Source organism: Diabrotica virgifera, chromosome 5 (genome assembly GCF_917563875.1).
Source record: "Diabrotica virgifera virgifera chromosome 5, PGI_DIABVI_V3a".
NCBI classification, from domain to species: Eukaryota; Metazoa; Arthropoda; class Insecta; order Coleoptera; family Chrysomelidae; genus Diabrotica; species Diabrotica virgifera.
Genome location: NC_065447.1, coordinates 241,814,162 through 241,827,954, shown reverse-complemented (window position 1 = coordinate 241,827,954; position 13,793 = coordinate 241,814,162). Strand labels below are relative to the sequence as shown.

The 13,793-nt window shown below is 36.2% G+C and overlaps 1 protein-coding gene across 1 annotated transcript in view; it reads left to right on the top strand.

The window, feature by feature from the left end:
* The window catches only part of LOC114331958 (ATP-dependent helicase brm-like), a 120,696-nt gene extending 111,881 nt beyond the window's left edge, over positions 1-8,815 (top strand). Inside the window, exons 17-19 of the mRNA XM_028281650.2 lie at positions 505-716; positions 3,783-3,909; positions 5,364-8,815. Coding sequence (XP_028137451.1) covers positions 505-716; positions 3,783-3,909; positions 5,364-5,711 — 687 coding nt within the window. The 3' untranslated portion in view covers positions 5,712-8,815. The remainder of the gene's footprint in view (positions 1-504; positions 717-3,782; positions 3,910-5,363) is intronic.
* The last annotated feature ends 4,978 nt before the right edge of the window (positions 8,816-13,793 follow it).

Sequence of the window (13,793 nt, the reverse complement as noted above, 5' to 3'; positions counted from 1 at the left end):
CAGAGACGAAGATATTGGAACAAACATATAAAGAGAATGGAGAACAGCAGACTCGTTAAAAGCGCAAAAACGAATAACCCTGTAGGTAAAAGACCACAGGGTAGACCACCAAAACGATGGCGAGATGGCTGGACCTCATCGTCTGGTGAAGACTTAATGACAATGAACAGGCAGTAACCTACTACATGATCTATCATACTAGAAAGAAGAAGAAGATATTTGTTGCCAAAACTCAAAAAAAATTCATAGTAAAAGTTTCTGTAAATATAAGTGTCATAGACAAAAGTTACTTTTCCTTAGACAAAATATTTTAATAGGTTTATTGCTCAATTTTTCTTAAATATTAATAATTTTAGGCTGTAACCCACACTGGAAACGAAGAAGATGAGGAAGATCAAAAGGTGAAGAAAGCTAAAAAGAAAATTAACAGCTTATAGTTCGTTTTGAACATTTAATAGATCTATTATTATGGATACAGTTTTCTTAAATGTTAATAATTTGTAGGCAATAGATGATCCTGGGGATTACGAAGAAGAAGACGAGGAAGAAGAAAAGGTCAAGAAAAAGAAAGGTCGGAAAAGACGAAAACGTGGCGATGACTCTGACTGTGAAGTAGGTAATATCGTCAAGAGAAAAACTAAATTACAAATTGGCGATACGAAGATTAAGAAACAGATGAAGAGGTTGATGGCGATAGTTACTAGATACAAGGATAGGTAAAGTAATCAATTTGGTTCGAGAATATACATATTTATTATTACTTTTTCCGTTGACTGTGCGTTTATGACCTAAAAAGTACTTACACAATAAACAATAAACACACAATTCCTTTATCATCATCCAACCAATTCACGTCCACTGCTGAACATAGGTCTCCCCCAATTGTTTCCACATTTCACGTTTTGTGCTGATTGTGGCCAGTTTTTACTAATCCGCCTGATATCATCTGTCCATCGTGCAGGCGGCCTTCCTCTACTGCGTTTATCTTCTGTTGGTCTCCATTCCATCAGCTTTCGTGTCCATCTTGAATCTTTCAGCCTGGCGACGTGTCCTGTCCAGTTCCATTTGAGCCTGGTGATACGTTCATAACATCTGCGATACCGGTTCTTTGTCTGAGATCTTCATTTCTTATTTTATCCCGTAGGGTTACACCCAGCATGGATCTTTCCATACGCCTTTGAGCAACCCGCATTTTCGACGCTGTTGCCTTGGTTAGAGTCAGTGTCTCTGCTCCATATGTCATTACCGGCAGCACACATTGATCAAACACTTGTCTGTTCAAAGCGATCGGTATACTGCTCCTAAATATGTCTCTCAGAGCTCCGTAAGCTGCCCAAGCAAGAGTTAATCTTCTTTTTATTTCGCACGTTTGGTTATCTCTGCCAATTCTAATTTCATGACCCAAGTAAATGTACTGTTCCACTAGTTCTATTTCTTGTTCACGTATAATCAGCTGTCCGCTACGAACCAGATTAGTCATAAATTTAGTTTTAGAAAAGTTCATTTTCAGGCCTATTTTCCAGCAGATAGCGTCTAACTCATTTAGCATTTCCTTTACTTCTCCTAGGTCATCGGTTATAAGGACTATGTCATCTGCAAAACGAAGATGATTTAACTTTTCTCCATCTATTGTGATCCCTTTATTGTCCCAGTTGAGTATCTTAAAGGCATATTCCAGAACAGTTATGAATAGTTTTGGCGAGAGTGTGTCTCCTTGTCTTACGCCGCGTTCTATGCTTATTTGTTTGGTCTTATCATGTAACTTAACACTCATTGTTGACTCTTTATAAATATTATATATGAGTGTACTGTAACGATAGTAAAGGCGGCATTCATTTAGAGCTTCTAAAATACTATCCAGCTCTATCGTGTCAAAAATCGTGGCTTTATGAAAATCCACGAATGCTAGGACAAGGGCCTTATTATATTCTATTGACTTTTCAATTAGTAACTTTACTGCCTGCAGATGGTCGTTTGTTCCAAAGTTTGATCAAAATCCAGCTTGTTCTTTTGGCTGGTAAAATCTAGCTTCTTTTCTACTCTTGATGTCACTACTTTTGTAAAGAGTTTGTATAAGTGGTTTAGCAGGCTAATGGGTCTGTAATGTTCTAGGTCTGTCTTATCTCCCTTCTTATGCAAAAGTATTGCTATTGCGTTTTTCCATTTTTCAGGTATCGACTTTTGATGAAGGCATAAGTTAAAGAGATTTTTTATTTTACCTATAAGAATGTAGCCTCCGTTTTTAATGGCCTCTGTTACGACTCCATCTTCACCTGGTGCTTTTCCATTTTTCATTTTTCTCAGTGCTTGATGGATTTCGCTAGTGGTTATCTCTGGTAGTATTTCGGAGCCTTGGTTTATTATTTTCTTTGAAACCGCTTCCCTCAGATTATTTTGATTTAGCCTTTGGCTCCTATATAGTTCCAAATAAAATTCTTTTACGGTATTTAGTAAATCTTGTCTATTTGATCTTATTCCGCCCTTTTTATTTTTGAATTTATGTATTTCGCATTTTCCGTTGTTCAATTTCCTTCGTAAAACTTTCAAACTTTTGTTTTCTTCTATGGTTTTCTGGATGCCTTGAGTTTTAAACTCCCTTAGATCTTTTCTGATTTCTTTTGACACTTTCTTGTTGATGTCTGTTAACGCACTTTTTTCAGTATTTTCGCACAATTCCGTTGCTATACATAATATAAAGGTACGATTTCGACATCAACTGCAGACGGCAGTTACAGTTGTTACCATGACATACGTGTTTACTTTGCACTATTAATTTGTGTAATTATTAGCAACTGACGTTCTGCCGGACAGTAATTGCAGTTAGATGTCGGAATCAGTCTCATACACATTAATAGTGCAAAGAATTAGTGTAAAGCCTTCTGCCGCCTGCAGTCGATGTCGGAATCGTACCTTAAGAGTATACCAATTAATTAATTTTAAGTCATTTTACTAAAAACACAATCATCGGAAAAGTTTTGTAACTAACTTATGCATTAAAATTGTAGTTAATCTCTTCATGTCCTATATTTGTCACATTTCATTGCGTTGGGTTTTTGGGTGTTGCGACGAACTCAGATATTAGCAATTCTTTTTGTATCTCCCTGGTATAGTAAGTTTCGTTGAATATTTCTACTATTATATCCATGAGTTTCTCTGTTACTAGTCTTAAAATTTCTGTAGGTATTTCATCCGGTCCCATGGCTTTATCACTTTTTATACCTTTTAATAGCTGTTTAATATTTTCTTCCCACCTATACATTTTCTCTGCACTTTCAATTATTATTTTGTTGTTTTTGTCTACTATGTTTCCAATACCTTTTTTTGTATATGCCAACTGTTTCTTTAATTTTTCTGTATATTTTAAAGCTGTCATGTTGTTTATCTAATCTTTCGATCCCTGCACATTTTTCTGACAGCAACAATGCCTTCGCTTCTTTGATTTTATTATTCTTTTATTTACGTTTTTGTATTGTTGTTATAACTGTAAGGGCCGGTTGTTCGAACGCTAATCAACAATGATCATTATCAAATATTTAATTACTGTCACCAAAACTGTCAATGTCAACTTTGTTTGGGTTGCTGAAAACATAATTAATTACAATTATGAGATTTATTATTAATTATGTTAATAATGATTGTTATATTAATTGATTATAGACTCCACAGACTTTTTAACAACCCAAACAAAGTTGACATTGACAGTAATTAATTATTTGATAATGATCATTCTTGATTAGCGTTCGAACAACCGGCCCTTAATATAATAACTGTTGATATTTTAGTGATGGTAGATTGTTAAGCGAACCCTTTATTAAACTACCACCGAAAAAAGATTATCCGGATTATTACGAAATTATCAAGAAACCAATTGATATAAATAAAATACTAAATAGGATCGAAGATGGCAAGGTGAGAAGGTTTTATTTTATAAATTGTTTAGGAATTTATTATTAACAATATATTTTATTATTTAAGAGCATACCTAATGTATGCTCTGTACCATACAATGCAGGGAAAGATTAATACCGCATTTATACTCAGTCCTCTTGGACAGGAAATTGGACAGGGAAGTGGGCAGCGTGAATGTGTAAATAGCTCACTCGCGCTGCTGCTCGTCATGCTACTACCATTGCACCTACATACCCTAAGAGTCGGTTTTTGTGGCGGAAGTCAAAGGAGAGGCAGCGCGAATACGAGTGGGTATTTACATTCAGCTACTCTCTCTCTCTCTCACTTGCCGCCGGCGAAGCCGGCTCTCACTTGCCGGCAAGTGAGTAAGGGAGCAAGACGATGCTGTTGTCACATTCCTTTGTTATGAGTCGTTCGGTAATGAGTTGTGAGGACATTGGCGAGGAACTGATGTGAACACCTCACTCGCGTCGATATCATATTTCGGGCAATATTTCCGTCAACGGCAGCAGCAGTGGCAATCTCTCTCTCCTGTCGTTTCCCCATTACTGAGGATCGTGATTTCTTCCAATATTCCTAACAATGTTTCTCCATTGGTCTCTATCTTCAGCTGCTCTAAGAGCTGCGCAGAATGAGTTTCCAGCTGAATGCTTTATTTGGTCAGACCATCTAGTTGGTGATCGTCCTCTTGATCTTCTCCCCGGAACGTTTCCAGAAACAATTAATCTCTCCAAACTGTCGTCACCTCTGCGAACGGTAACTCTGCAGTGGCAATAGCTGAGTATAAATCCGGCATAAAGTACGTAGGAATCAGGGCCGTAGAAGTATGTATGTCCTGGATGAGAAATCTAAAGAATTGCTTTTAACAAAGTAAGACCTAAAAAATAAGTCCAAGTTCTAAAGACAAAAAACAATAACAAAACTGGGATAAAGAACCCAGTTAAATTTCAACGAAGGATCCTGAGAGGAATATTCGGTGGCATCTGTGAAAATGGCGTTTGGAGGAGGAGGTACAACCACGAAGTATACCACAGATATAAACAAAAATTTGGTGGTAAAGACGTAGTATCTCTTATAAGAATAGGAAGACTAAGATGGGCAGGACATCTAGCAAGATCACAGCATAACAACCCTCCTAGAAGAATCCTTATGCCATAACCTGTGGGAAGTAGAAATAGGGGTAGGCCAAAACTCAGATGGAAGGATGGTGTAGATGAGGATGGGAGAAAAATAGGCGCAGCAAACGGCAACGGTTGTCAATGGATAGGACTGACTGGCGTAATAGACTTAGGAAGGTCGAGGCTCTTTCATAGGGCTGTAGCGCCATTGATGATGATATTATTTTTGTACCAATGCTAATCTCGCTTAATTTTAACGGCCACTTTCCCCCCTTTGATATGTATATCATATATTTATCATTATTATCATTATATATTATTTAATTTCTTTTTTAGTACACGGACTTTGCAGACCTTGAACGAGACTTCATGCTGCTTTGTCAAAACGCTCAAATCTACAACGAAGAAGCCTCTCTGATTCACGAAGACAGCATCGTGCTTCAGTCGGTGTTCTGCAACGCTAAACAACGCATCGAAATGGACGGAGGCGAATCGGAGGCAGAAGAAGAGAAAGAGGAATCTAAGTCTGACACCGAGCCAGTTGTGAAAAAGCCCGAGGCCGAGTCCACGGTGAAGATGAAGATTAAGCTCAAGAGCAGAAAGCTCAATAGTATCGGTGCTAGTAGTAGGAGGAAACGTCAGAGAAAGTATATTTCTGATAACGAAGATGAAGAAGACGATTAAATCTTTTTCACTTTTTAGGTGTTACAAATTTTAGTGGAATAAGTTGATACATTTTAGGGAGATGGAAGTCAGTTGCTGATTAATATTGAGTTTTATGTACAAATTGGTAATGTAAAGCTGATAACCTTGAATCCAAAATACAAAAGCATAATAACCTTGAATGTAAAATAACGACAGCTAAGAAAAACTAGCAAACTCTTCAGATGTATGTTTATAAAATTAGGATATACTGCAATAAGCGATAATAGCATCACAAGGGTTAGTGCATATTCCACATAATATATTATTATATTGTATGGACAAACAAAATGACAAGTACAAAGAGCAAGAATAGAATATTGTTGCGGCTATTTGCTTAGAGCATCTTAATGTATTTTTCTTGGAAATATGCCGCAATTTAACTTCAAAAAAAGCTTGCAGAATTTGACAATAGATGACGCTAATATTGAGGTAGTAAAACAGCTGTAGGTACTACTGTAGGTAATAGATGACAAAGACATCAAATTATCAAAAAACTTGTACTGGAACCAAAGCGCCCGAGTTAGGATCGAAGGTTCCACATACGCAGAAGTAAAAATGAAGGGGAGTTAGACAAGGATGTGTTCTGTCGCCTCTGCTGTTTATTTAATCTTTACTCTGAGTTTCCATTTAAAGAGGAACCGAAGGATTCAAAGGATGGGGTCAAGGTGAATAGCGTAAATATCAACAGCATCAGATACGCCAATGATACGTTGTTGATTGCGGATTCCGATTTGAGCCTGCAACGTTTCATCGACAAGACCAACTCGACCTGTGAGCAATTTGGTATGAAAATAAACATTAAAAAAACCAAAGTGATGTCAATCTGAAAAAAACCAAAACGTACCTCAACCTTGCACAATAAATGGGCAAGTTTTAGAACAGATCAATAGATTTAAGTACCTGGGATGTTGGATCGATAGCAGCCTAAATCCTGATCTAGAAATAAGATCGATAATAAAACAGGCCAGAAAATCTTTCGAAAAAATAAAAAACTTTGTGATTCTTGAATAAAACTCGAAATTCGACTGCGTTTATCAAAGTCTGGTTGACTCTTCTCTATGCAGATGAGACATGGACCCTTAAAAAATCAACCCTAAATAAAATTGGAGGCTTTTGAAATGTAGATCTACCCAAGAATCCTCAAAATTTCATGGACATCGCATATATTAAACGAATGAGTTCTGCATAGAAAGTTCAAGGAAAGAGGACTTTTCAACACAGTGAAAGTTAGAAAAACATCATATCTAGGCCACATACTGAGAAATAATAAGTACCAATATGCTTAACTTATAGTGAAAGGAAACATCGAGGGAAAGAGAGAACTATGAAGGAAAAGACTGTCGTGGCTCAGAAACATCCGACAATAGACAGGGCTGAATTTTCAACAACTAATAAGAACAGTTGAAGACAGGGAAGAGTTTGCAATTGTATTAGCCAACCTCCATTGAGGAGAGAATACTCTAAGAAGAAGAAAATAGCTCACATATATTTGGGCGTATAGGACGGCAGCGAGGAGTAGGAAACACAGAAACAAATAATGCTTACTAATAAAGCATACTTCTCTCTGCAAATAAAGCATACTCTAAAGTAAAGTTTAAAATATATAAAACCATCATACGACCAATAGCAACATATAGTATGGCGTAGAAACATGGATCATGAGTAAAAAGACAAGGAGGGTATTGGGACCCAATTGCGACAATGTTATATAGAGAATAAGGTTCGGCCACGAATTCAACCAATATTACAAAGAATCCTCTATTCGCGGTGTGCAAGTACTTGGAGGGGATACGAGAAACGATCGTGCGAGAATAGCGGCGAAATATTGCAACTTTCTTAAATAATTCATATTGTCAATTGAAATTGACGTATATTTCATTCCTGCTGTCATTGAAGAAGAAAAATTATATATTGCTCCACAATATTGATATATGCAATTATTATATTAAAGGTAAATTTAATTAATTGTATTTTGCTTGCAGTACTGCATTTTAATAACTAATTTTATTTACTAAATACGTTTACATTTTAATAACATAACCTGAATATTATTTTTTCTTCTTGTTATTTTTTTGGACTATGGCCTTGACAATTATCCAGTAACCAGGACTAATATAATTGGCCAATATAATTAAAAGTGCGAATAATGTTGCTGAGCGTAGAAACCAGGTGTCGCTTTGCCGAACTTGCACGGTCCCAATAGCAAATTATGCAAAAATACAACAATTGATAATGACAAAACACCTAGTAGAACGCTTAGCGGAACTATCGTGGGACGTCGTCCAGTAAGAAGACCAAGGAAAAGGCGGAGTGAGAACTGATGCTAAAGATATATTGAGGGTGGATAATTGGAGGAAAGCCGCCAGGGACCGAGATACTTGGAGGCGCATGCTGGGGCCCGACTTGAGCTGTACCGCCATAGGGGAGAGAGATAATTCAAGGATTTAGACGAATGATGTATACTCTTTAATCAGAGGCTGACTTTCGCGTTAAAGACGCGTACAATTTTACCTACCTAAGGTATTAAAAAAATTTCTGGTTGTGCTAATGTGATATTTTTTAATTAGTTTAAGTGGATGATCTTCTAATATATTTCGATATTAAAATATCATTTGTTGGACGTGGTTGCCTCTAGAGTGTATCAACGTTGTACACGAGTTAAATGTAATGTTTTTAAACTCTCAGCTCAAAAGCTTATGTATGATTCTTGGAATTCTTGTTCCGATTTTATGGTATTTTATTTATTTCTATCGCAACAATTAGATATATGGTAGTTTAGGAGATTTTATCGATCGTTGCTGGTTTACAATTACTTTTATTAACGTACTTTAACTATTAACCTATGAAATCTACAAGGAAATGAATTTCCTGTATAGTCCAGAAACCGAAGCTTTTCACCTCGCAATTTTTACAGAATGGATCGATTTGCTTGAAAATTTGAGAATAAGTAGTAGATAGTTCAAGGATCAAAATCTATATGATGCCGAAAGGCGCTTTTACCATGGGGGTGGCTGCCACCCCATCTCGGGCGTGGAAATTTTTTATTATATTTTGACCGCAAAAGTTGATAAAAACATTCATTCTAAGCAAAAAATGTTCCATACATTTTTTTAATAAAATTAATAGTTTTCGATTTATTCCCTATCGAAAGTGTTAGTTCTATATCGAAAAAATCAATGTTTTTCGATAATATACTCATTTACGATTCATTCAATTTTTGCCGTAGAAAAAATTTTTTCAAACCAAGTTATTGGGAATTAAATAACCTACAATTTTATATTTAAACATTTTTTCGTATCTCTGATGCTAATCTTTCTATTCTGAAGAAAATGGCATTTTTTACCAAACTACAAAAATTCGTTATTCGCTTTTAACCCCAGTTAAAAAAAAAATAATCATTCTAAGCCGATCAAACTTCTAGAATATATTAACAATACATAAATAAATAAGAATGAATAAGGCCAATGACTAAAAACACTGCTAACTTACATTATTATGCTTCCAATTGGATTTTCCTTTTTTTTTTTTCAAAAAAATATATTGATTTTTTAACTGTAACTTTTTTTATTTTGTATCTTAGAAAGATTGGTAGAAAATAATGTCGTAGGTTGTTACAAGATCTATAAGCCTATTAATATTAAATCTTTTTAAAATCCTCAGTCGCAAAAAGAGGTGACTTTGAAAGAGTTGGTAAAGGTGGTTTTTGCATATTACTAAAAGATTTAATTGTCAATAGCTCACTCAATTTTTGCCGTAAAAAATTTTTTGCGAACCAGGTTATTGGGAATTAAATAAGCTACAATTTCATATTTAAACATTTTTTCGTACCTCTGATACTAATCTTACTATTCTGAAGAAAAACCAATTTTTTCCAAACTACAAAAATTCGTTATTCGCTTTTAACTCCATTTTTTTTAAAACTAATCATTCTAAACCGGTCAAACTTCTAGAAGCTATTAATAATACATAAATAAAAAAGACCAAATATGGTTAATGACTAATTTTAATTAGGGTGGTGATTAGGGGGTTGCTTGCGATCACTTTTTCCCTTAAAAAAAATGGGAACTGACATTCTTTTCATTATAAGTCTCTTAATTTTTGAGCTAGAGACTTTTTTTTTATTTCTCGAGATAGATATTTGTAAGTACTTTAAATTAGTTTCAACAAGTAATCCTCGAAAAATGCATCGTTTTCCCGTCCTTTGACTTTGAAACTACAATGTTTAGCATTTGACGAAGAAGAGCTAACATATAATAAAGTATAACTCGATTACTATTGATCATCATCATTCTCTTTGCCTTATCCCTATGCGGGGTCGGCTTCCCTAATTGCATTTCTCCACACAATTCTATCTTGGGCCATATCAATGTTAATCCCCTTTACCAACATGTCCTGCCTTATCGTCTCCCCCCAGCTCTTCTTTGGTCTTCCTCTCCTACTCCTTCCAGGAATCTGCACTTCAGCTATTCTTCGTATTGGGTGGTTAACGTCTCGACGTTGAACATGACCAAACCATCTTAACCTATGCTCTCTCATTTTGGCATCAATTGGTGCCACACCTAGACTTCCCCTAATATACTCATTTCTAATTTTATCCTTCTTTGTCACTCCACTCATCCATCTAAGCATTCTCATTTCCGCCACATGCATTCGCTGTTCCTCTTTCTTTTTCACTGCCCAACATTCAGTTCCGTACATCATAGCTGGTCTTATGGCTGTTTTATAGAATTTTCCCTTCAGCTTCATTGGAATTTTTCTGTCACACAACACACCACTCGCTTCTTTCCACTTCATCCATCCAGCCCTAATTCTACTGCATGCATCTCCATCTATTTCTCCATTACTCTGTAATACCGATCCTAGGTACTTAAAACTATTGCTTTTTACAATCATTTCACCATCCAAAGATACCATTTTATTTGTAGTAGCTCCATCTTTAAATGAACATTCCAAATACTCTGTTTTTGTCCTACTAAGTTTTAAACCTTTTTCCTCCAGAGCTTGTCTCCACTGTTCCAGTTTTTGTTCTAAGTCTCTTTCACTATTTCCTACTAACACGACATCATCAGCATACATTAAGCACCATGGAATGTTCCCCTGTATTTTCGCTGTTATCTGGTCCAAAACTAATGAGAATAAATACGGACTAAGCACAGAACCTTGATGCAATCCTACTTTCACATGAAATTTATCAGTCTCTCCCACACCTGTCCTAACACTAGTCGTTACTCCCTCATACATATCCCTCACAATCTTTACATATTCACCAGGGACTCCTTTCTTATTGAGTGCCCACCACAGAATCTCTCGAGGAACTCTATCATATGCTTTCTCAAGATCAATGAATACCATATGAGCGTTTGTTTCTTTACTCCTGTATTTTTCCATCAACTGCCTTATAATGAAAATTGTATCTGTTGTTGATCTACCCTGCATAAAGCCAAATTGATTCTCGGATATTTCGGTTTCTTCACGTATCCGTCTATCAATTACTCTTTCCCATATTTTCATGGTGTGGCTAAGCAGTTTTATAGCCCTGTAGTTTGTACATTGTTGTATATCTCCCTTGTTTTTGTAAACAGGTACCAGTATACTGCTTCTCCATTCGTCTGGCATTTGTCCAACTTCCATAATTCTATTAAATAGACCTGCTAGCCACCTTGTTCCTGTCTCTCCCAATGCTCTCCATACTTCCCCAGGAATATCATCTGGTCCTACCGCTTTTCCTTTCTTTATTTTTTGAAGCGCTTGAGCCACTTCCTCGTTGGTTATTTTGGTGACCATTGCTGCTACTGTATCCGTTGACTCTACAGGCTGTCTGTCAAATTCTTCATTTAATAAGCTGTCAAAGTACTTTCTCCATCTCTTTTTGACATCCCTTTCGTGAACTAGTATTTTATTATTTTCATCTCGGATACATCTAATCTGATTAAAATCTTTTGCTTTCTTTGCTCTCTGTTTGGCTATTTTATATATCTTCGTTTCGCCTTCCCTGGTATCAAGTTGATCGTATAGGTTTGAATACGCTTCTGCTTTAGCTTTTGCTACTGCTACTTTCGCTTCCTTTTTGGCGACCATATAGTTTTGAAGATCTATGTCCGATCTGGTTTCTTGCCACTTTTTATATAATTTTCTCTTCTCTTTTATGTTTCCTTGTACTTCATTTGACCACCACCAAGTCTCTTTATCTTCAAACTTCTTTCCTGACGTTTTCCCAAGTATTTCAATAGCCGTCTCTCTAATAATATTGGCCATTTTTCTCCAAATTGTGTTAGGGCTTCCTTTCATGTTCCAACATATTTTTTCTACTATTCTTTCCCTGAATAGACCTTCCTTCTCATCTTTTAGCATCCACCACTTGATTTTTTGTGGTCCTCTCCGATATTTTTGTTTAGTTTCGCTTTTTACTTCGATGTCCAGAACAAGCAGCTTATGTTGTTGGCTTACTGTCTCACTAACTATTACCTTGCAGTCCTTGCATTCACGTATGTCTTCTTTCCTTATCATGAAGTAGTCTATTTGGGATTGATGTTGTCCACTTTTGTAGGTAATAAGTTGAGTTTCTCTCTTTTTAAAGAATGTGTTAACAATCGCCATATCCAATGCTGTTGCTAATTCTAGCATGTCATCTCCAGCTTCATTTCTAGTTCCAAAGCCTAATCCCCCATGTATTGTTTCATATCCTGTCTTGGCTTGGCCCACATGTGCATTGAAATCACCTCCTATTATAACTTTCTCCTCCGCTGGAATATCACTCAGTATGTCTCCCAATTGATCATAGAAAGCTCTTCTTTCATTCTCACCCAGACCTGTTTGAGGAGCATACACACACACAACATTCAATACCTCTTTATCAATTACAAATTTCACTGACATCATTCTATCACTCGTTCTTACAACATCTACTACGTTATCTTTCATTTCACTATCAGCAATTATACCAACTCCATTTCTAGTGTTACTACTCCCTACATACCACAATTTATATCCATCACCTAGTTCTTTCGCCCTTTGTCCTTTCCACCTAGTTTCTTGAATACAAGCAATTTGAACTCTTCTTCGTTTGAGCGCATCCACTAACTCCAGACTCTTACCTGTAAGACTACCAAGATTCCAAGACCCTATCCTGATTTTTCTAACCTGCAATGGTGTTCCCCCTGAGATAGTCCTCACCCGGAGATCCGAATGGAGGCTCATTTTACTTCCGGAACATTTTACCTCAGGAGATGCCATCATTTCAGTATAAGTTTTTATTTCGTTTGGAGAAGGTCTTTTCATTATTATGGCCTGAAAAGATTTTTGGATATTTGATGCCTGAATGCCTTTTCTATCAGCACCATACCCTGCCCTGTCCTGCACGTTTAGCCAATACACCACCAATGCAACCAAAGTGCAGTATTACCCCACACCCGCCTGCATTTTTCTGTATAGGCCAGGATCCCTACTGTAAGGACTGCCCTATAAGCCAATGTATTGTTGCCCGTATCCCGCCACTAGGAGGCACGTACTTCATTCGGGATACAACTCGATTACTATTGATCTTAAAGAATATTTAAAAAAACGGTTTTGTTTATTTTTTTAAAAGGTACATTTTTGTTAAGTAAAGTTGTTTTCATAAACGAAAACTTTTGGAGTTATTAACAGAAAACTTATTAAAAACATTGATTTTTTCGATATAAAACTAACACTTTCGATAGCGAATAAATCGAAAACTACCAATTTTATCAAAAAAATGTATAGAACGTTTTTTGCTTAGAATGAACGTTTTTACCAACTTTTGTGTTTAAAATATAATAAAAAATTTCCACCCCCCGAGATGGGGTGGCAAACACCCCCATGGTAAAAGCGCCTTTCGGCATGATATAGATTTTGATTCTTGGACTATCCACTACTTATTCTCAAATTTTCAAGCAAATCAATCCATTCTGTAAAAATTGCGAGGTTTTGTCCTATTTTAAGCTTCATTACTTGGACTAAAAGACGGGCGATAGAATAAAAAAAATCATAAAGTGGTTAAGCTTTGGATGAAAAATGAAGAACAAAACCCATGGCGAGATGGCA